The sequence below is a fragment of the Anopheles nili genome, chromosome 3 (genome assembly GCF_943737925.1).
Source record: "Anopheles nili chromosome 3, idAnoNiliSN_F5_01, whole genome shotgun sequence".
NCBI classification, from domain to species: domain Eukaryota; kingdom Metazoa; phylum Arthropoda; class Insecta; order Diptera; family Culicidae; genus Anopheles; species Anopheles nili.
In genome coordinates this window covers 27,755,589-27,782,433 of record NC_071292.1, presented here as the reverse complement: position 1 = coordinate 27,782,433, position 26,845 = coordinate 27,755,589, and the positions used below count along the sequence as shown (strand labels likewise).

Below are 26,845 nucleotides of genomic sequence, written 5' to 3'. Positions count from 1 at the left end.
AAATCGAAATAAAGGGCTTGGTCTACAAGTGGGTTTTGAGCGGCGCTAGTGGCTTTATCACTCTATTTTTATTCCATTTTTTTGAAGAAGTTCTTTTTGAGATGGAGAATGAAAAACCTAAGCCTGTTCAGAAGCCAATTAAGGCTTGCAAGCTGGGACAAATCAGAATTGTTCGTAAAATGATTGTATGTATCGGTCTTCTGATTAGTATCGGTTCGTTATAATTTCTACACGTTTCATTATAACTGATGCATTGGTCTATAATATTGGTATGGTTATAATATGTAAGGAAAATATTTTGCTAAAACATTTTCATACAGTCTTGGCTATTGAATAAATATCATTTAAATTACGTAGATAAAATGTATTTTAAATTGTACACGTGGTATAGCCCATAATATTTTCATTTAGTAGCAACATATACTATGAAAAATAAATCGTTTTCAAACATGAGAAGGTCACTCGTTTCAACTAACACAAAATTTTCATTTATTTACAAGCAAATATAATGCATAATTTTTTTTTTTGCAATCGTTATTGTAAAAGATAAGAAAGGTGATCAAAAACGAGAAGTTTTCATGAAAATAATTATATAATTATAATTATATTACTATATATTGCTTATAATTTGATAACTATCTGGTCATTCAATCTACTCATTCAAATAACTACAAAAGAAGATATTAACACAGTCAAGCAGTTGTAAATTATAGAGCGTGCAGAAAAAGAAATTTAGCACAAGCACAGGATGGAAGTAAAGGAAAAATGTCTCATTTCAGTTTCATAGCTGCTAATTAGATTCTCATTAGATATTGGTCAAAGAAGCCGATCTCCAGTTAGATACATACAATTAGTGATAAGCAATTTTAACGCGATTTATACAAATTTGATACAACAACAATGCTACGAAAATGTAGCTTTAATTAATAAGACGCGCAGTGTGAATAAGAATTTACTTTACTGTACAGCATTAATGGGATCCTAAAATAGTTCCACGACGTCTTCTACTGCCATTTTTACCGATAGTAATTACGAAATAAATAAAAAATTAACTGAGATTTAAATGAGTTCCAAGTGTACCTGGTTTGGGCAGTGTCAAGAGTTTATTATGATTGCAGAAGTCGGTGCCACAACACTCGATCATGAAGGAGGTACTCTTTTCCTTTGAGGTTAAACAACTTAGTGGCAGCCGATCGGCCAACTCGTACTTTTTCGGCTTACAGCTATTGCACCACGGATCGAATCAGATGGTTGGTTGAGTCGCAGTTGACGTTGATGATGATGGAATCGTGATGAAATTCGGAATTACGATGGTGGAAGTTGGTGAAAATTTGAATTTTACAAAATGAAGTATTGCAGGGCGGTTGGCCGATCGAATATCACCGATAATTTTAAATCCAATAGAAGTGTTAAACGAACGACAACGGATCCATGGAGCGTGAAACACATTGAAATAGAGAGAAAAAGGGAAGAGAAAACAGATAATTACATTGAAGCATATGACAACAGCGTTCCAAATGAAACGCTGACAATTGGAGATCCAACGAAATAAGATGCACTTTTTATCTAAATTATTCCTTTTCTTTGTTTTTCTTTCTCGATGAAAAAAAATCCTACCAACTTTCGATCGACTGAAATTGTGTAAACATCGAAGGAAAATATGCATACAACCCCAAAACAAATAGAAACATTTCCACGATAAGAAAATATTTTATATCACACTTCAGTAGAGTAGCGAAGGACGAATGCGCGGGGTCACACGGAAAGAAGAATACATTCGGGATAGTCAGTGAAAAACCTAGAACTAATTCGAGCTTGTTGCTGAATAACACAGGCTCCATTGTATTTAAATTCGTTCAAGAACAACGCTGGAACGAAGATTATATATTTTTTTCAGCTATAAGATAGAATAAAGTGCCGCCGAGACAAAGTGTTGAAGCAAGAAATCTAATAAAGCAACTAAAATCAACAAAAAAACAAATTTATAATATTACACTCTAACTGAAGTTATCAAACGTTGGAAAACATAGCAAAATTAGTGAAAAATTGAACAAAATAACACAAGGTAGAAAAATTAAATCTTCTAAAAAGTAAAATAAAACAATACAGAACCAATAAAATACTAATCGTAGAACGAGCACACACACGGAACTAGTTCGTTGGATTAAATAATTCAAACAAATTGCTCTACTTTTCATTGGTGGTTTAGGTGGTGATGGTGGCAGTCTTGATTTCGGTTCAAGTCCTTTGTCAGAGAAATTGGATTGCAAACCGTGTAATACGACCTAATTCAATGCAATGTGAGTTATGTATCTGCAACAAGTTACAAAAGTTGTAATCAATCCAGCATATAATTGCAGTGAAATAATATTAACATAAAAGCATAGTATTAGAAGGTGTTAAAAAATCGCTTCTGACAGAAAATAATAAAACAATCAAAACCAAACAATTGTAAAACAATTAACAAACAGTCAAGTGAGTGTTAAAGTTTTGAAACAACATTCGAGTATAATTTGTGAATTAGAATAAAACAAGGAAAAAAATTGCAAACGAAAAAAAAATAAAAGAAATCTGGATCAAAATCGTTACATTTGTATAAACAAAAACCAAACAAAACAAGGGAACAGAAATAAACGCAAGAAGATAAAAGAAGAAATATCCTAAGCGCACCTTCCACTATGGGTCTCGCGGGTTTGAGATACAAGTTACACAAGTCGGGTCCATAGCAACAGTAGTGGTCGTTTGGCGTGCCGTCCGTCTTGTTACGGCACCAGTTCCAGGTGAACGGACCAAGATGGTCCTTCAGATCTAAGCACCTTCGGAAAAGATTTCACGTGAAAATAGCATTATTGTAATGTCGGCCTCGATCGTTAAAGTTACAGAAAGGTCAGGTCTGTCTGAGTTGTTTGAAGAGATTCGTCCATTCTCGGAAAGTCGTTCCAAACAGAATTGCATACTGCCGTAGTTTCACTATATTAAATTACTGTCTGAAGAGAAAACGTTTAATTTTGGCAACGTAGTAGAGTGTTGAAGCTACTCAATCCGAAGCAGTTTCAGATACAAAAGCTGATAATCGGTTACAATGAATTGAACAACGGACAATAATTCGCACAATTTTGAATCGATTGGCAAAGGTTGTCCAAAGATGGGTGAGGTTTTTCCCTTAAACGGATAATCTGAATGTGTTTCAATATTTACCCAGTTGCACTGCAATGCTTACATCATTTTTCCTATCCTTACACATTAAAAGCATTTTCACGAAAACGCTTCAAATTATCATCCTCGTATAATCACAAGCTGTTCATAAGGTATAACAAATGGAAGGTTTTAATAATGTGAAAATCACTACGCTTAGCAAACTCATAACTATCGTTTAATTTGCGTAGGACAGCAGTCCATTCATTGCAATCATACTTGGTAGACCACCACTGGACAAGAAAATACTTTTACCAAAACATGGTACGACCAATGGCTATTAAAACAAAAAGCAAATAAACAGCAGCCCGAGCAAACAGGACGGGAGTAGTTGTAAAAAAATCATTTTTCTTAATTTTCTGAAATCAAAACCCACCTCCACCCGCCATGCAGCGAACCAATGGTAGTGAAATGTACGCTTTCACATCTCTTCCTCTCCTACATGAACGCCTCCCACAACCCGTCACACACACACACAGCCACCCATCGACAAGTGAACCATATCGGTAGCATCGTTTAGCAACTGCTTTCGGTTTAATTAGCAGACTATTTACCGGGACCGTTTAGCTCGACCGAGGCAAAGCGCGCGCGCGCGCACAGGAGCACTGGGAAAGCCTCCCGACGGCTATCAATTTCTCCATTAAATAGACAGTTTTAATTGCCAACCTGCCCCCACCGTGTCCGCTTATAGCAAGGGAGGATGAATTGAGGTTGAACCACGCGTGCCACCACTCTGATCCGGTAGAAGCTATACGGTCCATTGAAGCTTGCAATCCAATGCTGGTTCGTAGGGTGTTCAAGACGCCGAGATGAGCCTCCCTCCTGTGTGGTGATGATCCGCCCCTCGTAGACGGTTCGGAAAAACGGCCATAAGTCTATTAGCTACAGTTGCTGATTACTTGCCCGGATCCGGGCACTACAAAAGTGTAGCTAGCCCCTCGGCTAACAGGACCCTCCCGATGGTGCTCGATTACTGGACGAGGCGAAGGCGTTGAAAATGGAAAATTAGCACCCTGTCCGCCGCCTTCCGATTGAGGGTGGTGTGCCACGACCGCAAAGCAAATAGCAAGCCCCGTCTGCCCTTCTGACCAGTCGCACATGGCACAGAGCATTGCAGATCGGGAATGCAAGGGATTGCTCGGACCCATAAATCAAATCCTTATTAACATGCACTGGTTCTCACGCGCGTGTGCAACTAGGTGCCGTCGTAACATGGCCGAAGTGTTAAGGGATTAATTTTCCTTGTGCTGATAATTCATCACGGTGCGGCCGTTTAGTTAGCATAACTTTTCATATGGCCCAACACGTTCATGTATATAGAAGCACATTCACACCGTTAGTGGTATTCCGATTGAAAGCAAATGGAATCTTAACATCTGTTTGCTGTCTACAACCTCAACCACCAACAACGATCGGATGATAAAAAAAGGTGTGGTAAAATTAATTAAAGCGCGCGTGTTCGAACAGTACGAATACTAACGATATATGCAACATGAGTTAAATCGGCATTAAAATTATACCGCAATAAACGTCAACTTTCAAATTTTGCGTTGCTAATTGGTATTCTGCGCAAAGTACCACCCACGTAGTAGCACGTATCGGTTGGGTATTGATACCACCAGGCTACTAGCTATTTAATTTGATAGCATACATACACACAGGCACCCATTCGCTATCAAATGCACCTTCGTGGTGGAGCGCAGGCACACACGCACGTAGAAACAATCTAGCAAATGTAGCGCCATATCCCATTACAATTCGAATTCAATTTTGCGACTTTTTGCGAGACGCCATAAAATTACCAAACGGCTTGGAACGCTTGGCAGGACGATTTGCTTTTCCTGCTGGAACGGAGACGTTCGTTGTTGCCGGGAAAAGGGTTTCGCTGAATTTTGAAGCGGCAGAAAAAAGTGAAGCAACCAGTCACGAATGACTGGGTTTCTTTTCGATTTGATTTTGGCTGCAACAAATGCAAAAAAAAAAAGTTTGGTTCGATGGTGGGAAAAAGTGCTGCGATATGGAAGTACGATTTTAATGTCGCCACATATGCTTACACCGATGATTTGGATTGCCAGTTCGCCCCCGTTATTGGTATTATTTTCGCTTTTTTATCCCCCCCCCCACACACTCAGCTTCAGCTCCAACCCGCGTGCAATAAAATCATGCGCACCGTTGGGCATGTCTTGAAATAACCGCCGAAATAGCCCTCTGTTACTGGCAATCCGTTATCATCCTGACCAACGCACCATCGCGCTGCTGTCTTCGTCGAATCGAGCGGCGGGGGTTTTGTTTTGTAGCGATTCATTTTTCTCAGCCACTTCTCGAATCCGACGATACGTTCGATGGGAAGATGGCACCGAGCAGATCTAAAGGCGAGCGAAATGTATCGAATGGGCTGGAAAATTGTCGCCATTTTTGTTTCTTTTTCTCTAGTAACGCGGCGACTGTATCGTGTGTCTCCTCGTCGTCAGGATGTAAACGGGAATGTTTCTACGTCCGTCGGTCGTGATTGGTAAGGGGTTAATTTGGTGTTTGTATCCTACATTCATTTTTTTTCGTGACATTCGAAGAGTACGTTGGACGGAAAAGGAGATAGGGATGAAGGAAATTCTGTACGGAGGAACGGGCGCTTAAATCGATGTCATAACTTTGCAATTTCATTGCCTTTTTATGGGCTCGTAAAATAAATATTAGCGAAATGAAGTGGAAAGGTATTTTTGCCCTATTTGGGTGGGCGAAAAAATCACACAGAAGTGCGATAAAATAAGCAAACAAAAATAGGAAGATAAAAAAAAACGAGAATAAAGTATCATAATTTTTGGAAACATAGAAACGTCTATTACGTAGTTGCAGAAGTGTAACCAACCACATTTTATATCGTAAAATTCGGCCAAAAATAAGTACACGAGGGTAAGTAAATAGAAAATTAACCATATATGTAAACCAAAGACAATTATGACATCGGAAGAATGTTGTTGAGGTTTCATTTTTGAACAAAAAAAACTACAACACTTCTAACTATCGCGCAAAAACCTAAATGTACATATCAATTACTAATAGAAAAATTTCAAATACAAATTAACAGTAACAAAATAAATTGCGAAAATAAACATAAATGGCAGCAAAATATAATAAACAATAATTACGATTATTTAAACACATATGAAATAATGTATAATTCATTATACGCGAAATAATCTTGTTTAAAAAGAAATTCCCCACAAACACAAGAACTGGAGCCATCTTGAATCGAACCAGATGACCACGAGAGAAGGCAAGGTAATGGCACAAGCCCGCAGCAACCCAAACTATCATTCATACAAAAAAAAATACAGAACAAGAGCGAAATCTGTTGACCACCGGGCGAGCGGCTGTACGTTCGGCGCATCATTATTCCGGTCACCGCTTCCTGTTAAAGCTTACCGCACGAAATGGCGCCATGGGACATGCACTTCTCGTACGAGCATCTATGTTTTATCCTGGAGGAAGATGATGGAGCAAGCCGCCTGCGAAACGAGGGAGTTCACGCTGTATGAAATAATCATAGAGCCGATGTCGGATTGGTTTGATGGTTTCATGTGCTGCCGGCGCCATTCGGTGCTGTAACAACGCACGGTTGGAACGACAATTCCTTCCATTTTCCTTCGTCGAGACGCTGTTCGGCAAACGAGCCCAAAACACCACCACGGCTACCGAGTTTGGTGGCGCCGGGCCGTAGCAAAACACGTCTCCGAAAAAAAAAACGAAACAAAAATAGCATCGAAAGAAAACTCACAAAAAAAGCTCCCCTATGAGTGGGCGACGCGAATAATGATTCAAACGAGCTGCTGGCGTTGGCCGACCATAGCGCAGTCGCAATGGGGTAGGCTTTGTAAAGGAAGTGGGAAGAGCAACAAAAAAAATGCCAAGACAGCGACATGAATTTTCTTGAAATTATTATTGGATTTAATTAAAACGCTTCTCGAGCTCGTGCGTTCCACGGAAATTTCGTTGTAGATTACATTCGCTAGAGCAGAAACTGGAGCCTGCCGAGGAGGTGGACCCGCGGACAGACCGGACGCTCATTCCCCCCATCTGACGATGTGTTGCGATGGCACTAGAATACTAATAATGGAAAATACAAGCATCGGTAATAGAATCACCATCGGTAAGAAGGCTGGACGACAGAACAACCCATGGCCCAGCATCGCCCAGATGGTAGCAAACAGATTTCTCTCCAATTTTTTTTTTGCCGTCCAAGTATTTGTTTCTTACGGGCATTCGTTTGCGGCAGTTGCGGACTTTCTTTTTGCGTTTGCCTATCCCTTACATTTCTCGCTAAATGGCACCTTTCGTGGTAACACACTGGTTGTAATATGATTTTTTTTCAATCCTACCACCCAATGGGGTAAAAATTTCACAAAATCTGATCGTCACACCTTCGTAAAAGGAAGGAGAAACAGAAGACTTTGAAAATTAAAAACAAAACAATACCAAAATACAGAAGCAACTTAAAGCTCTCAAATCATTTTTGAATACTAACACACATGTAACGAGGACGACGATGGCATAATAGGGAAGCCCTTGTACAAGGACCAATTTGAAATCAAAAGTCGCCACGGAGGTGGGGGCGAAAAAAAAAACGCAAAGAAGAAGCAACAAAAGCTCGTGTCCGTTCCGGTCCGATGGTATTATGATTCGCAGCCCGTCTTCAAATGGTAAAACAGCCCGGCAACCCACACACCCACGCACAAGCCAGAGAAGGGAAAGGGTTTTTCGTTCGCTTCCATCTGCTTCTGATGGCAACACGGCACTGGTGGTGTTTACTTCCGTTACCATCCGAACGCGGGACGCGACAAGAACCGGTGTCCTTTATCGTGCGCTTCCTTTTCGCTTACCCCGTTCCAGGAGCAAATAAAACGAGTATTTACAAGCATTACACCGGATTCCGGTGTGGACCCTTGCGCGACTGTTGCCGTTTCGCGTGGCAACCAGAATGGGCGAACCGTGGGAGGACGAACAAGGGAAAAACGTAGGAAAAACCACGTCGTTGCAGTCCAGAAAATGGGAAGACAGGGAGCATATCACTGAACGCGGGCGGACTGGAAGGGATCGGGAACAACGGTATCCGTTTCTTGTCGGCGGACAAAAAATTGAAACAAATCAAAGACAAATGCGTGACGGCGGCTTGGAGAAAGGACTCACTGCTTTCCCTGCTACCAGCCACCAGTACCCCAGGAAGTGTAGCGCGGGAAGGAAAAGCTTGAGTGCGCAAATGAGGGTGCGAATGGATGGGTTTTTTTGGTGGGTTATTTTCGGTCCCGGAGCGTTGTTAGCAGAACCGACCCGGACGTGATTCGAGCCCGGCCAAAGGACTGGCGGATCGTTGAGCGTTGTTGAGATAAAGACGAAGGATTCGTAGCAACGATGTGTCGGTGAGCAATTTATGCGTGAGATGATGCGGACGCGCGTTTCGTGGAATGGTTCGGTGATTGGTAATAATGAAGATCGGCCGAGTAACGTGAGCTGAACGATACGAGTAATGCATGAGACGATTGGTGCTTGGAAGGCGCCTAAAGTCAAACGCAGCGCCGCAGGAAGGATGATCACGGACGCTGCGTTATTTCTCACCTGGCACCGATTTGCGATCTAACGATACCAAAATCAATGCGCACGAGCGTGTACGAGATGATGAAACGAATGACACGGATACCAAAGGAAAAACACAAACGATCGGAAACCGATTTGGATGCAGATAAGACCATACCTGTATGAGTACTTGAGCGCTCCGTCCGATTCGCGCGTGAGCGAGGTGAAGCACACGCCGTCCGTTTCGCACACGTAATTTTCGTCCTTGCAAATGTCGCAGTGACATTTTAGTAATTCTGTAACGAAGAAAAAGGGGAAAAAAAACATGAACATAACATACATTAGAGCGCACACACTATCCGAGCAATCGCGTCGCGAGAAATGATCTCGTGTAGAGGTGATCTTCTTCCTGCGATCCCTGTTCCAAGAAAAAGCAACATCTCTGGCCAGCTTGTTGGATGGGTTGGGAATTTATGGTTTTTAATTTACCGAGAATTTGGTCGCCCGGCTTAAGTGCGCTTTCCATTTCGCCCTCGACCTTTTCCCGTTCGTCCGCGACCTTTCCGGTGCGGTGGGACACGAAGCAGGCGAAGGCAAAACGACTGAATTTTCCTCCTTCCGATCGAACAAGCGCAACCCGCCGTCGCTGAAAATGGCAGCCCACCACCATTTGGTTTGGTTCGCTACTGTGAAAGAAACACCAAGCGCCAGCTGTCGGTACGCGCCAAAAAGGTTAACCGTATTTGACCGCCGTTCAAAGCAGCACACTCTTCGCTTAAGTGTTATTTCTTAACTAGAGTCTCAAGCCAAGCACCGTAGTTCTCTTCCCTTTTCAGTTGGGCGTTCACATGAAGCCGATGGCGGGAGCGTTCCGAAGCATTCCACCGGTTTGCACACGCTTCAAATTAACGTTTTAATCGAGTGAAATTGTCAGCAATGGAGCTTTGGCGAGTGGCGCAATGATGCGCGGTCTCGAACGAAAAACGGTACCACCCATAGTAAAGGGTCTCATTGCTTCGACTTTTACTCCACGAAAGCAAGAAGAGCACAAATCTTCCGTCCCATTCCGCTAACTCCAATACGAGCACTCAAGGGCAGTGTGCATTAGTTTGGTGGAATTAACAGCGGTTCGGCGCAATTTTAGCTCCATCCCGAAAGTGACGCCGAAGGGTTAGGCCATCCGTGATTCACTTAGAAACAGTTAAAATCTTAATGCATCCTAACGACGCTTGTAGCGGGTGGTGTCGGACCCTCTCTTTCTCTCTCTCCCAGTGCCGTCGGAATCGATGGCAGATCATTCCGAGCGCCGGTTAAAATTCATAAGCTTCTCCATTAAAAGCGTACGATTTTGCTCGCAGCGACGGCGGCGTTTGGCAAGAGAGGCGGTACGCTTTCGGACATTGCGCTACTTGTTTTACTTAACAGTTTCTTTACCAACTTTCTTCAACCGGGTTCTCCTGCTCGCTGTGAAGCTAATGTCCTGTGGCAACGACTCACGGTCGCTGCTGTCTACGGTGATAATTCCGTTCGCTCATCTTCTCCAATTTAAAAGCTCATTAAGAATCGAAAAGCATATTTTGAAAATTAATTAATAACGATTTTTCGTCGTAAAATGTCGTCGTACCATGATCTCGCTCTTCGACCCACCGATTGAAGGCGGTGCAGTATCCTGAGCTGACGCTGAGGAAGAAGCACTATACACCCAAACCTTTCTCCATCCGCTACATGCCTGAAATACTCTAGCCCTGGTTCGGTGAAATATTCTCATCCCTCGATTCTCGGGACTCGCTCGGAGGGAGGGATGAATTTTTCCATCACAAACTCATCCCCAACTCCTCGATCGGCAGTAGTACACCCACCCGTAGAGGAGTTTTTGCTGAACCGGTTTTGCGCCTGGTACTGCGGCGCTTCACATCCCTATTATCCTTGTGGCGTTCGGTCCTGACCCTCGTCGAATGTCGCCCGTGCCCCCTCTCTTTGTGCGTTGTCTTTGGCTGACGGTTTTTTGACAGCCTGAGAAAAACTCGCCCAATCGTGTCTGACTAGACGGAAGCGTAAGCCATATTTGTTCGCCCCCACAGCGATCTCACAGCGTTCAGGATCCTTCTGACTCCTACTCGCTTACTCTATCTCTCTCTCTCTCTCTCTCTCTCTCTCTCTCTCTCTCTCTCTCCCGGGGGAACTACTGTCACATTTTTGTCTGCTGTCTATCTTACGGTGCGCTTTCCACAGGACCTGTTGTTAATCACCCATTCAGCCCGGTTACACAACTTGTTTGCCCCTTGGCGATGCCTGCCACCGGCACCGGGAGTAGTCTACTACTGCTCCACTCCTTGCCCTCCTTACGCCCGGCTCGTCGAGCTTTTATGACGGGATAAATCAGCTGCAAATCAACCGGATCACCGGGGAGACGACGGTGTGAAATATGTTAGCACCCGGGGTGCAGCAACCAACAGGGAAATTATGGCTCCCGGCGAAGGCGTGAGGCGCGACCTTTTGGGTCAGAGAATTACGGAAGCATGTTCGAACCGCCCGCAGAGAGGGAGGCGGCGAAATTCTACTTACTGGTTTTATTTTTATCCGCCGTCAGTGTCATCGTTTGGGGTGATGCCGCCTGCAGGGAGGCCGGCGCCAGGGCCCCACCGTTGGAGGTCGTTGCCGGTGGAAAGTTCTCGCTGCCGCTGGAATGCTTCCCATTCGCCGGCTGATCCTTGACTAGCGACGACGCATCGTTATCATCGGTCGTGTGTCGGTGAATCGTCGATGCTGATGGATTAACAGAAGATGTGCGCGCGCGCGCGTGTGTATGTGTTTTTATTTTATTTTATTAACGTTTCAATCCGCCACGATGAGCCCAGGGTCGGAGGAGTTCACAGAAGGCACGGGGAACGCATGGAACGAAAGAATGAGAGAAAAAAACCATTAGCTAAAATCAATACCGATTGCACGAGATACGATACAGCATACAGCGTGTGAAAGGGAATCCTATTTTATTTACTCAATAAAAGCCGACGCAAACTTTTCAAAAAGCTTATCCGTTTGAAATCTTTCATCTATTTCATTTCAGATCGGTTTGAAATCATGTTTTCAGCTAACGATAGTCTTTCGTTATAAATCGTATATTTTTGCAACTTATTTCTCTGTTTTCGAAGCATTTTATTTGTAGATTTGTTTTAGATTGCCTTTTCCAAAAAAAAAAGGTGTTAATAATTTAAAGCTGAAAAACTCGTAATAGAACGATAAAAGGCTCGTTTTGTTGAATCGCCCGTCAGACGAGCTAAACTCAACATCACCTCGCGCGAGGTGAAAATTATTCCACGATTAAACAAGCCTCTAGCACCACCCGGCTATTATGCGTGACCATTATCCCGAGTGATGACGGACAAAAGGACCACGACTGATGCAGGCAGGCGAAAAAAAATCATTTGCCTTGCCCTGCGATCATTAAAACCTGCTTTACGCGCGCTGAGGGCGACACAAAATGGGCATCATACATCCCAACCGACCCGCAAGGCAATCGCGATGGTTTATATTCAAATTTTATTTCCTCGCACACCGCGGCGGCACCAAATCCATCGAGACCACCCCATGCTAGGTGGCACCGGAGGACAGCAGCCCTTGCTCGGCTCCCTTTAACCACGTTACGGGTCAGTGCCATTGTTGAACCGCCATCGTTCGTCATCGGTATTAGAAACGGTTGCTGGCAGAAGCAGCGCCAGCGTTGTGCTGGCTTTTCGTGTATTTTAATGTGTGTTTTTCTCCGACTTGAAACCAAGAACATAGTTTGATGGTTTTCGTCAGCCCCGCCGCTCTAGCGCCAACACGCACACCCGGCTTCCCTTAGTCGACACCACACCTAACGCCACCATTTCCCTTGAGTGCTCGATTTCAATGTCAACAGAAGGTTAGTGAACGCGCGATAAAACCATCAAAGTCAATGCCAGCCGCACAATCGAGCGGCCCACTAGGGGGTCGATTTATCCACGTTGTTTTCTTCTTTCACATCTTTCCATCATTTTTCCTCATTTCCGAAAATTGGAAGCGAATGCTGCAAAAAACGAGCGAAATGAGTGAATGGAGAAATGGTGCTCTTTCCGGTGGGTGAAAAATAAGCAGCAAAACACCCTGAAGAATACGATTTCTTATGTGTCGGTAAGTCTGACTAAGAGATACGCTCCGTGTCATCTTTAGAGCTCATCTCTCGTTGCCTTTACATGACCGTTTGGCTTTCGGCGCAGTGAACTCCTGCTTGGCAATTAACTTGATGCGCGGCAAGACTTACACTTCATACACCTCCAGACGTGGGGCAAACAAGAGATGGAAGAGGAAAATTCATACCAAATGGGAAGCGAAAAATTCACCCAACGACGAACCGCAACGGCAAAATTTCCCAAAACATACCCCTTGCGGGGTTTAATTCCGAATCTCCCGCTGCCAATTTGCGTTCGATGTGCGCATTCGTCTGCGAAGTATGAAACGATGTAAATTTTCGCCCCAAGCTTCCTCTTCTCGGCAAAACGAAGCACAAACACTCACGACCGACACTGCAGTGGAAATGTTCGAATTAAGCATTTCACGAGCCGCCAGGATACGCAATCAGCCAACCGCCAAGGCGAAAACCACAAAAAATAAAAGCCAAACGGAAGTGTCTCCGTGCCACGGTGGCGCACGAAGAAAGCCGCGCTTAATTTCAACGAATTTCCAAACACACCAAAACACTGGCCCCGGGTCTCGGAAGAATCAAATTAATTACACCCAATCGCGACAAATGCGAAAAACCAACACCTTTCGGCGAAAGCTACTCTTGTCGCCCGTTGGCGCGCAATCGACAGGAACCGTCGTTTTTCTTCCGCTCAACACAACCACACACCCGGTGGGGCGGAATAAGTTTCCCGGTTCGCGCCCCCCCCACAGAACCACAAAGCACGCGCATTAACAACAAAGTAGCAGATATTGTAGAAATAATCGATTCCCCGAAGCTGCCTGCCACCAGTTATGTACGCTGTTCTCGGAGCTTTTTTTTGCCGTTTGACGCTTCGCTTTCGCAGTTCGCTCGGGGGGGCTGGATTTAAATAAATTTCACATCAACAAATTAATGGTCGCAGGAAATGGGTGCCTGTTTCGCTGTCGCCCTTGTCCAGTCGGCTGTCGAGCAGATGCCATCGTTTCCGTGGTCAGTCTTGGGCGGTCGTGGTCAACTCAAAGCTGTCGTTCGTTTCTCTCGTACAAAACGATACACGGTCTTTCAGCCGCCGGTGTGACTGGACTGGAATGCATCAAACGGCAAACACGGCGAATAAACACGAGACGGAGAGTGAGAGAGCGCAACAAAAAAAAAAGATATGCGACAACCCATCCCAAGACATTGTCGTCCAAGCAAGGGAAGCCCCATCGGCAAGGTAAGTACATCCATCAACAACAAAACCGGAATGATAATGAACTTTAAAAGCATGCGCGATCTCGGCGCAATCTCTCGGCGACGGTTTTGAAATTCGCTGCGCCAACGCCGCGCTCGGAACGGTCATCAATTATCGGGGTGCAGTGCTTGTGACTTCCGTGAGGCGCGTGCGGTTACAAAGCAGCAACCCTCGGAGAGTGTCCCATGATGGATATCCTGCCTGGTGGGGTGCTTATCGCAACCGGGTCGCATCGGGGCGCAATCGGGTGTACAGGAGGGTTACGCTGCATTAACCACGGAAATTCATTTGTTTTACTTCACAGCATTTTGCACGCCCCCCCCCAAAATGGAACATTGTTGGGCGGCGAATAGTCACTGACTAATTGATTCGGAAAGGAATTACAAATGACTCTCAGATAGCGTCGAGTTGAAACGTTCGTGGCGGGAAAGCAATCGGAAAAGCAAATTATAACTAGTGGAACAGTTCACAGATACAACGGCTGCAGAGAGAACGAGTGCAACAAATTAATGGGAGAAATGTTTTTTAATTATTTATTTTTAGCTCCTGCTTTACATTTTCTATCCTGTAATTATATTTTAAACATTGTCGCTAGTGGTGGCAGGACGGAGGAACACATTTTAACACTATTTTTTTATATTTAAAGGTGATTATCACCTTTTGCACGGACTAACAAAGCTTCCCTGCGCAAGATCGGAAGCCAAGTGGAACGAATGGCAACTTAAGCAAACGAACCAATCGATAGCACCCAAAAGCGCCTCTGTAGAAGCAATTACAGCTCTCCAGCGACCGATGCGGTAAGTTGTCGCTAGTCAACAGCTTCTACCGGTCAGGGGTAGGTTTGAAAGGAGCACAAAAAGGGTTTTATAATTACTAGTCAAACCCGTTCACGGCGATAAGAGGGATGCGATAAGATAATCGTGAGATTCTCTTACATACTGCGCGATGGGCAGTCGAGTAGTGGTAATGAATGGACCAGAGTGCCCAATACAAGTGACACACAAATACAAGTTGATCAGATAATGAGGTTGTTTGAAAAATAAAAGTACACATCGATTCTCGTCGACCTGTATGTGGTTTAATTCATGAGGTAAAGCTTGGTTTGAGGTTGCTAATAATAGCAGTACACTTTTAAACTTACATTATTTCGTCACGATTTATTTCTTATACAAGGTACACGTAGACACGAATTTTAATTTATATTTTAGCAGCTTTTTTATACATATCAAAAACAAAAAGAAATTCGTTATCTCCGGTCATAATAATCAAATTGAAATTACAAATACCACATAATTCATGTTATTAAAAGCTGATAATTCTGGAAGAAGCTGATAATTAGCAATTCATTCCAATAATTTGCCTAATTAATTTAGACAAACGTATCGAAACAAACTCACCTAATCTGGGAAGATTAAATTAATCTGCTTGCTAAATTCATAGAAAAATAACAAATCAAACTCCTTTTCGTAAACCGATTTACATCATGCGAAGCGAAAATAATTACCGTGCAATCACTCTATAGCACGGTTTAAAGCCGTAATCTCTTGTTGTTCATGAACTTGTGCCTCGCCTTTTTTCACACCGCGTGTTTCGCTTATTTGCGCCTCGTAATATGATAAGCAATCGTTTTGCTGAGCTGACGATGGGGGCGCCCTAAGATGGAAGAACCGTGCCAAAAGAAAAAGAGCCCAAGAAGATGGGAAGACGATGAAAGAAAGAAAAAGCACTCTGAAAAATATACTAGCAAACATTCACGATCCAGCCGCAGATTAGTACCGTGCCACTTCCGAGCGAGCGGAATGTGCTAACACTTGATAAGGGAACTAGTGGAGGAAACGCGATTTACGATTTATTTTCAAACCCCTTTATTGCCTCACAAATCACACCCGATCCTGGGTTGCACGCAATCACCGGTGGCGATTTGATTTACTTTTATTATTTTTTACACCCAAACGCCCGGAATGATTTGAGAACGATAAGAGCAAAAAAAAAAGCTAGCAACAATAACATCTTTACTTTTCCTGGAAGGAAAATGAACCGCCCATTGCGAGTGATGCCGATTAGGTCAGTGGCAAAAACGAAGGGTTTTATGATGTGAAATAAACCGAGAATCAATTCCTCAATGTCGTGATTGTGATACAACGCTCCCTGTACAATAAACCGCCCGAAACTAGTTCACGCGCTCAGTTACTGTTCATTCGTTGAGCCATTTTTAAATCCATCTTTAGCATCCACAAACAATGCCGGAAACGGCCGTAGCATTATGGGCGTTAGAGCATTGCCGTGTGGCACGACCTCCGAGCTATTCAAACACCTGACGATCAATATTTACCAATTTGAGCGTTGTTGTCAGTGAAGGCAGCATCTCGCACATGTGTTACGCAGTTCGCTTACCTCGACAGGCTGGTGGACAAAACGAATTAGAGGCCGTAGAAACCCCCAACGATCTAATGTGTCGCTTTTTTGTTGCCTTAAATCTAGATGGTAATAATCCGTGCTGACAACACGCGATGGTGACGTGGTGTAGCCCCTTGAACTTCCTGAAGTTTACCCCTCGAAAGTGGACAAGAGGTTTACAAACTTCGGGTTTGTCATGAAATTAGAGTCTCTAAAAGAGTCTTCATCTCAAACAAGTTGTTGCGTGTGGTTCATTAGAAATAACCGGCTCATTTGAATGTGGTGTTAAATTATGCCATGAAGCTAATGATACGTTAATTGGCATTTGTTATAAGGGAGCTGAAATAGACGGTAACATGCATTGCTTCTCCATCTTGTTAAGCTTCTAGTTGGGCATCCTTTAAGTTTCTTACTTAACAAAAGAAAACTACATTTTAACACTCAACGGACGAATAAAAAATAATATTTTTCTAAGATATAGGGCTTGTACCGCTATTGGACATACATATACAAACTCTGTGAAGGTATAATTTCACCACAAGGGTGATCTCTTCATGCAATTTCTTCTAAACAGTTGAGCTTAAGGAAATTGGAACCGTAGCTCTTGGAAGAAAAAACTAACTTCACCCTCTGAAACATCTAACCCAAAGCAGAAAAAACTTAAACGAGGGTCTAAAATTATACCACATGCATTGCAAACATCAAATCGCTCCCAAAAGAGCTCCCCAAATGCAGCACAACACTCCGGACAGAAAGACGAGTGCTACAACTGGGCGCAATTCCCCAAACAAATAGTGTGCTCCCTCTACCAGAGTCTTTTCGGTGCCGGAGAAGGAAGAAACTTGTCCATATTAAACACACAAAAAAGCCCCACACACGAGCGCGCGCGCGCGCGAACGCGTACACACACTCCACTCCAAGACTTAAACACCATCCATCGGCTAACGCTGACGCAGAGCAATATTATGATTATGATAATGGCTACGGTTATATGATAATCGCACCATGCAAAACCATACCCGAATGGTTGGCTTGATTGCTCCCAAGGAAGGAAATGAGAAGAGAAAGATAAAAGCCACACCCGTGGTTTGCTGAAATAGAAATGAACCGTTTTACATTTCTGAGCTCCCTGTCCACCGATCTACGGGATTTTATTTCCATTTTTCTTCGCCCCGCTAGACGCTCGCTCGGGAACGCCAAAAAGGACGCCCGCCATCTCAAGCCTAGTGACCATTTGGGAAGATCCTGCGCCGGCGGATAGCGACAGGGGAGCGCGCGTGTTAGGGAGCAAAATTATCAAAACCAAACCGACGACAACACCGACAGTTAGCATAATTTGTCGTCACGGAGAAGCTAAGGAGCAACGCGTCGACGCATAATGATAGCAATGAGTCGGCTACGCAAGCAAGAATCCACGGAAAAGCAGAACGCGGATATAGGAAGGAGAGAGACGAGAAAAAAAAAACCGGTCATTATAATAACCGTGGCCGGCAGCGTGCATCTTCCGCACTTAAACCGATGGAAATAAAACGGAGCCTCCTAGCCGCGGCTGCAGGAGTCCGTAAAAATAATAATAAAAATTGCTGCTTAATCTTTATATCGCTGTTTTCCCATCCGCTCCGTCCACCCGGGACCGTGACGATGTTACTCGCGTTGCGAGGAAATAAAAACCTGAGGCCCCCGGATCGGGCAGACCTGCACAAGGAGTTCACCTCGCCGCGATGGCAAACCATTATTGCAACACCAACGCGAAGCCGTTCCATCCACGAAGCCGTTCACACCTCTGGCTCGATGTCCGAGGAAATAAAACTTTCGCAAAGACAAACGGCGAACGGTGTGTTCCAGCAGGAATGGTGGGCTCCTGCCAAGACCACAGCGCGCGAACGGCATCGTCAAACATGATTTACATCATAAACCGAGAGTACGTGGCCATCGCTTTAAGCAGCCACTTTGCCCCGGCACTTCCGTATCGCACCAAGATATCCAACCGCCAAAAGGGCGGAAAGGGAGAGAGAGAGTGAAAGACAGAAGGCAGCAGGGAAAAAAAAGCCCGAGAATAGAATAACGAAATGAAATTCCGTTGGAAAAATCGCTCCTTCGAGGGCCGGTGGTAGCATCGCAAATCGTTCACAAAGTTCATCATAACCTGGCAAAAGGTCCTTTTTTTTCGCCTGTGCTCCTGTGCCGGCGCACATGATTTTCGACTGTGGATTTCCATTCGTTTGAATTTTTATGCTTCCTCTGCCATCGCTACCGAGTGGTCCGATGGCAAAGGGTCTTCCTCTCGACCGTATCGTTGCGATATGATTTTATTTCGAACGATTTTTCCTGCTGACGCGAGAGCTACGCAGAAGTGGGCTCGCAGAGATGCTTCAATGAGCAAATCTTAAAGCAGAGCACTTGAAGATGGAAAAGATTTCAGAAAAACAGTTGCCATTTTCCGGGAAAACCTTCAATGATGTATTTGTGTGCAATTGTGAGTGTCCAAAGTAATTCTTTAACCCAAACTAGATCCACACCAGGCCAAGGAAACGAACCATCGTTGAAAGGAGCATGGCTAACCAAAGCGAAAATGCATTCCGCTCGACACCGAATGCCAAATATCATATAAAAATTAATAATTTAAAGCACATCCATAAATTCAAAGCGATTTCCATCGCCGTTCGGATGCATGCGGGCACGTTTCGCGAGCCGGAATGATTTTTCGCCAACGACCCGGGCATGTCGCCTGGCGGTGAACTCTTCCACGTGCGCAACCAGCAGATAATTCACGTCCAGTGCCGGGAGTACGGCAGCAAAAAGGCACGCAGCAGCACGGTGAGCAGAAATCATGGCTCGATTTGGCTCGATTTGCTTGGACGCGCGTGGGGTCAGCAGCATGCCCCGAGACCGGCGGGTCCCGCGCGCGGGTTAGGAAAAACGTGCGAAATGAATCAAGGAATAAATAAATGCCGGGTCATTCCTGGGCACAAAATCAAACTTTTGTTCGTCCCCTCGAACGCGCACCCGGGAATGCTGGAAAATGTGCGAAAGACAAAAAAAAAGAAAGATAGCGAGACTTTGACAAAGAACAACCTGCTGGCCCTTCTGAGCTGCCATCATCCCGTCCGCAAGTTTCCTTCGTTGGGTTTAGAAACGTGTCTTTTTTCTTTATCTCTTTGGTACACACCCTTTGGTGGTAAGTTTGCGCCGATGGACATCAGGACTCTCGCATCCTGGAGGCGCTAGAGTTCGTGGACTTCTCTTCGATGGCTCACTAAAATGCACTCACTCCATGGGTTGCAGACGCGATGCAAAAATGGAAAACTGCCTCAGGGTGGAAGGTGAGACACATTCGGTTCGTCTACGCGGCTGGTTACTCAAGGAAGCGCGCAAGCACGAACGGACCGGACCCGCTGTGTTTCGATGACCTATGACTTCTCGGCTGGGAAGCAATTTTCTCACCCCGAGTGAAAGAGCACTTGCTCGTGTTCATCGTGAAATGGCACGAACTTGCGATCGCCTCAGGAAGGTGGAGAGAAACTGGCTGATGGGTGGCATAAGGACGAGGTCAATGTGGCCCAACATCCGGTGTTGGGGGCTTCCCCGAAGCAAATCGAATCGGGGAAGAGGAAAAATTTCCTCGACAGTGGCGTTTATTTTATTTTATTTTTCACTTTTTTTTTTCGCTGTACTTCTGCATCGCTTATGCTCGTGTCCTGGTGTGCCCTGACTTGACTTGGTGTCGACACACCACGCTGCTCCACCGGGGGAATGGGATTGTGTGGGTATGTGTGTGTGTTGGAGTGTCATTCCTTTCAGCAATTTATTTTTTAATAATGGCTTTTATCGTAAATTTCTCCGCATTCTTCAGGAAGCATGCTGCCTGGCGGCTATTTATAATTTAACGACCTCTTGGTGTCTCTTGGCATTCGCTGCTCTTCACAAATACAAGCTTCACAGCATAGCCATGGTGGTGCTGGTGGCGATGGAAAATTGATAACTTACGAGATGAGACGCTAGATGAAAACAATAAATCACACTTTCAAGCGACCATTCCTCAGGCGACCATCGTGGATGTGACAACACACTCATGTATTTTTTTTTTCTTACGCTAACTCTCGAATATTGAGAAATCGCAGCTCAAGTAGCAAAACCATTTCATCACCTATATCTAAACACCGAACTGAAATCAATTTCACCTCCCGGTTCGTTCATGCATCAACGCAAATGGCAGAACGGTAAATTACGAAAACTTTCCAGCCACTTAAGACCCTAAACCGTTCCAGCGGCTAAGCCCTCTTGTGCGTCCCTTCCGACACCGAAGCCCGTGTCTACTCGAAATGGAGCCACAGCAAGCCGGCACATGTGTGAAGAACGCGTTCAGACACCAGCATCACACACGCGCGAAAGTTTGTCGAAATAATTTGCAAATAAAGCACAACAATAAATCCTCGGCCTTCTTATTTGTTTAGCGTGCGTTTTACTTGCCGAAGCACTGGCTGTGTCTTCGTTCCTGCGCTTTCTAATCTACACCGTGTCTCGCAGAACTTAAGATGAAGTGGTAGGACGACAGGACGACCATTTCGGTTGGTCCATCTTTGACAAACTATCTCCCGGAATCCAGCGTCAACCATCGCGCACGTGAAGGACACGTAGGGCTGTTGCGGACAAATTTCTCTTAAAGAGTTTCCCCCAAAAGCAATCGACAAGGTTACCCGTTCCGGGAACGGGAGCGGAACGATCCTTATGAACTTTGTAAACTAAAGTAAAACTAACCCCCGATGGAGGCGCATATTTCACAGCAGAAGAAGTTGTCGCCCTGTCGGTGGAGAGCATGATGACATTGGTGAAGAATTTTCGTCACGCTACGGCGCTGATTTCGGTAGATGGGATGATTTCTCCGAAATAGAGTGAAGGCGCGAGGACTGGTTCAAAAACCGATGGAAATCACTTCTCTCGAGAGGTCATATTTCCACGAACTTCTTAGGAAGGCAGGCAGGAGTCGATGGAGAACAAAGTACGCTCAAAAATATCATTGAAAGGAGAGCGGTTTTTTAAACAACGTCTTCCATTATAACTCGCCTTTTCATTCACTTTCCATTCGTACTATTTTAGCAATTAAACAATTTATGCAATACCACTCGCACGATGGGCTACAAACTGTGCGTGTTTTCCATTCGTTCCCTGCTGTATTTGAGTTATTTAATGACCGTCTAGAACGCAGTCCAACGCTGCTCCATTCTCGCTGATTTAGACAGTCTGACCTTTCCCTGGCCGGGTGCACACGGCGGGCGGAAAATCTATTGAAGAGACGCGAATAAAAAAACAACCATCTTCCGTTCCTACGCAGGAAACACAAATGGAAGCCATTAGCGTTGAACGTTATTGCGCGACCGAGAAATCCGTCCCACCGGGGGAACGCGACCAGCGAACGCAAATACCGCAAATGTTTGCGCTGCTGAAATCGCTAAGACAAAATCCGCACTCGGACACACCCGGGAGCGAGGATATGGTCGGTCAGGTTGAGGCGCGTCATGTTTCGTCTTGTTTGTGCGGTGATTTAGTCGTTAGGTTGATTGATATTATTAGTTTGTTGCACTTGGGCTGCCGTTTGGAGCGTTCGAAACCGCGCGTTCCACCGGACGATTCGCGCCTAGAGCCGAGAAAGACGCGACCGGCTTTGGTCGCGACCGGTTGGTGAGGATAATTCGTTGTTTTTATACCCGTTGGCCGGTTTTTTTTTTGTTGTTGCCTGGGTGCTCGGTTTGGTCGCCGATTGGATGGCCGCAATTTATGCTACGATTATTATGTTGTTTCAGCGTTATCGCCCCTACATCACTGACCATTTCCCTTAGAAAATTTCGTACCGGTGTAGCGCTTGGGTGCTGACTAAAATGTGTAAGATAATAAGGATCGCCGTCATTTAGATTAAAATGGTCTCTTAAGAATAATTTCTAATTTTAACAAACACGCTGTTTTAGGTAGTCTTAAGAAATTGGTAAAAACAAATCAATTAACAAAATATCCTTTTTAAACTTTTTTTTTCATCAAAAACATTATTTAAAAACAACATAAATAATTTTCCAATAGCCGTAGTAATTTCATTTCGAATACATTTAGATTTATTTCAATTTATCTATTTTATACATTACTATCATTGATTATTGGTATAAAGGTAAGAATACCATCAGCCGCGACTGCCATCAGTAAAGATTAACAAAAATTTCACGGAATAGAAACAATCCCCAAAAGCTATGCTACATTAAGCCAACTAGCTCAGATCCAACTACAACGTCAAATGCCATCCCTTTGTCCCCATCGGTACCAATAGTTTAGCGCTTTGTTTACGAAAACCGCCGGGACGAAAACGCACCACGGTGTTGCTTGTCCCGGGCTGGGTTTGCGCGCATTGTTGCACACTTTGGCGGCGGTGGCCCGCCGAAGACTCATGTAAACATACTTGAACTTGCCCGTCTAGTTCACACGCGACCCCGCGCAACGCGACCGGGCGCGTCTGTAGCGGGACTTCCCGCAGACACGCGAGGAAGCCATACACCCGAGAATGGGACCGCCATCGCGCGCCAATGGCAATGACCAAGGACAAAGAATCCGCCGAAGGCTGTGCGACGGCGGTAGTACCGAGGAAATCGGAAACCGTCGAAGTGCATGCATGGAAAATCGATGGAAACGGCAGCACCAAGCGAGGCAGGCAGTCTGGGAAGGTAAGCTCGTGGTGTACATGTGTCTGTTTGCCTGGAGACCGGGATCCTATTAGCAGGAAGTGCAGTTTGCACGTCACAGAAAAGCTCTTCGCGTCCGACGGAACAGCAGCAATGCCTTTCGTTTACTAGAGGGGTTTTCCGCTACGAGATGATGCATCTTGTTTTTCATTTAGAGTGAAATCCTCCCTACAGAACGAAAATGTCCTTTAATGTTATGTTCTTACTAACGAGATATAATTAACATTCAAATGAAGACAAAAAAAGAAACAACAAAGAATTATGTTCTCCCCACCGACAGCATCACTGTGGCAATTTAATTCAGCTCTAGTATGGTTAATGTTTAACATAATGACCACCGTGTTTCGATGCTATAAAAAGGACCTTCTCGCAAATCGGTAAATCGAAACAAGCGAACAAGCACAAAAAACCAACCCTTGTCCCTTTTTTACACGAGCATATGCGTTCGCGATCGTATGCAGCAGAGAGCAAGGAGCAAATTACCGCGCCCACAAAAGTCGCCCACGCCAATGTCCTTTTCGTCCCTGTGAGTAAAATTGTGCACCCGATGAGCTCACCCCGTTTTGTGCGGTTCTCTTCTCCACCTGCCTCCCACGGTAAACGGCAACGGGAATCTGTGTATTCTTAATGTCCGATAATAAAGTACACCCATAAAAGCCAAATTGAGCAGCGCAGTTTTTCACACCACCCTCCGTGGGTGTGTGTGTGTGTGACGAGCTGGGGCGAAGCGGAAGGCACCGCGAGAAAGGGTGACACCACGGGAAGGAAATGGGACCGCTGGAAGTTCCTTCCCCCGGAGATTGGGGCGCAGGAACTTCGCTGCGTGAAACGGCGCGAAGCGACCATAAGAAGAGTAAGAAGTCAAAAATCATCCCATCCACACCAGCAAAGGACGACCGGAGAGGCTGGTAAAACAGGGCAAGGCAACAGTTGCAAACATTGATCAAAGGGTGCGAAACCACGGGGATAGATAGAGCGCGATGGAGAACGCAAGAAGACCACACCAAATGGTTCCGTGGCTCTTGGGATGCTCCCACACGCACGCACACACACAGATACCGAGGGGCTTTGAGAAAACTTCGCACAACCGGCTGCTTGAGAAATGGCTCCCGAAAAGCTGGAAAACTTATTTTCCGGTCACCCTTTCGTTGACGGAGGTAGGCCACTGAAGCGATGGCAGCGAAGGCGCGCGCGCGGGCTTCATGAATAAACCAGGCGCATTCCGTAGTGCGACACATGGACGCCTCTCACATCCACACCTTCCGGCGAGGGAAAAGCGCCGGCAAAGCGAAGCACCAAAAATTGGTCTAAAAAAGTAACCAAAACACGCAAAAACATTAAGAAAAAGGCGCCCGTTCTTGGAAACGGTCGAGAGAAACGAGAAAGAGAGCAAGAAAAAAACGCGACCAACAACCGAAAAGATCCTTCAGCGGGGCGCAGAGAAAGGCACACGGAGCCATAAGCAGATATTTAAAGGCGAACGGGAAAGGACGAGCGTGAAGAAGAAAAAGAAGAAGCTGAAGTCAAAAAAAAGGCGACCAAACGCAGCCAAACGGGTGCGGGAAAAAACAAAGCGAGGATATCTTTTGGGATATCCGCGCGCTAAACGGATGAAAGACAGATAAAGCGGGGCAAAATATTGCGCGCTTATATTTCCGCAGTTTCTTCTCGGTGCAGTGTTTTGTTTTTCTCTCTCTCGCTCCACCATCGGCTTTTCTGTCGACGTTATCCTTAACCGGTTTGTCGACTCCTCGACCCCTGCTCGTGAACGAAACGGCAACCCGGGCCCGGTTTATGTTATGGCAACATTGTCACACTGTCATGCGAAGCGCGGTGTCGTTTTTCCTGCTTTCATTTTTGTGCCGCTTCACTCTTTCCCGGGCCGCCACAAATCCCAGCAGCTCGATGGCGAGACACGTGCGAGGGAGAGCAGCCCGTCAGCCTCAAACGAAAGCGAAGCGCAAGTGTGAGCGTGAGTGAGAAAGCGAAACGAAAAGAAAAGCGAATTCGTTGGAAATCACAGTGCCGTACTTTAAATATTTTATTTTATTTATCTTTCGACACTACAGGCGTAAAAGCATTGCCTTCCCTTCTCCCCATGTGGCTTCATCCTTCCGCACCCTCCAGAAAGAAGCCCGACTGACCGGTGGAGCTGCTGCCGGTTACACATCCAGCAAACGGCCAATTCTTTTTACCCATTTTTACATCACAGATTTGTGCTTGCCCGCTTTTCTCCCTGCCATATCACGGCGGCCGCTCGGGGGAAAAGCCTGCAGTTGATAAACTGATTTCTGAGCTTGTTTATTTTTTATGCGTTTCGTTTTGCGTCCCTCATTCCCATCCGGAAAGCGCCCAGAGCTCGATTCAAGGTGTCGGTCGAAAAAGATCGGTGGCGAAAAAATCGGGGGAAAAAAATCATTCTGATGGTTTTATCTGCCGATGCTTATTGTCTTGTTTCGATTAAGGAAAATCTCTTATTTTACCCCTCGTTTTGCACGTGAAAGCGAACGATCCCAAAGGCTCTGGCAACGTAACGATGATGCAAGAAAAAAAGATGTCAAAATGCTTATTGGATATCTCGGTTGCAGGATTCCTAGCAGACACTCTTGCGGTGGGGAAATGTTTTCCACGAAACTGACATGGAACAAGCGAACCAGCGACTAACGTACCCTGCGCCAGATTGCAAAGGTACCTGAGCAAACTTTCGACATTGACAAACAGCAAAGTTTAACCTAATGTGAGCAATAAACGAAACGATGCAACTTTCGGACCACGTAAAATATAGTTTGTCCACTCCCGCGGTCCCGGCGTATGACCGCACTTGCTCGGGTTGTTGGGTGCCATAAGGCGCGCGTAAGTGAAATCGTTTGCGCTACCAGAACAATATTAATACAATCGGATTATTAATTGGGGTCCGAAACATATTAATAACGGTGCCTCGGTTAATTATGCCACATTTTATAACATGCCCAGTGCAACATATTTTATTCCTTGCTCGCCCCAGCCCACCCTGTGTGCATGTTTTGGAGAGCATGAAATATTGCCACAACCACCGCTAGGCGCTAGGCGATCGCAACCGGAATTCATAAAGCGGATAATGAACTCGGCACGAACACCCCGGCGGCACCCGGTAGAGGTAAGCAGATGCTCCCACAACCGGCTCTCCACGCGTCTCCGGAGGGAGGCCAAAGAATAATTAATTTTCCATTTCCAGGGATGACTCCAACCGTACCCCACCTTGGCCACCCTTGGGGAGGGGTCACGTGGGCTCGATTGAGAGTGTTGGATTGAATATTTAGAGCCACCGTCGTGAGCGCGATGGTCCCAATGGAAAGGTGATAACCTCGACCCTAGGCAGGCACGCGGACGGTACAACACACGTATGTGAAATCATAGGTCCTTCCCTACATTACGGAATGTGCTTCTCGGAATTTCGTGCGATGCTTACCGGTCATTACTCTCGCTCGCTCTTTCACATTCATTCTCTCTTTTGCTCACACTTCCGCCCTTCGGTGATAAATCGAACGAAGACACGGATGCAGCACC

At 45.3% G+C, this 26,845-nt stretch overlaps 1 protein-coding gene across 1 annotated transcript in view; it reads right to left on the bottom strand.

Moving 5' to 3' along the window:
- LOC128727423 (TGF-beta receptor type-1) overlaps window positions 1-26,845 on the bottom strand; it is a 63,363-nt gene that overhangs the window by 24,850 nt on the left and 11,668 nt on the right. Inside the window, exons 2-4 of the mRNA XM_053821333.1 lie at window positions 11,329-11,529; window positions 8,942-9,059; window positions 2,671-2,816 (exon numbers count right to left, since the gene is read on the bottom strand). Coding sequence (XP_053677308.1) covers window positions 2,671-2,816; window positions 8,942-9,059; window positions 11,329-11,529 — 465 coding nt within the window. The remainder of the gene's footprint in view (window positions 1-2,670; window positions 2,817-8,941; window positions 9,060-11,328; window positions 11,530-26,845) is intronic.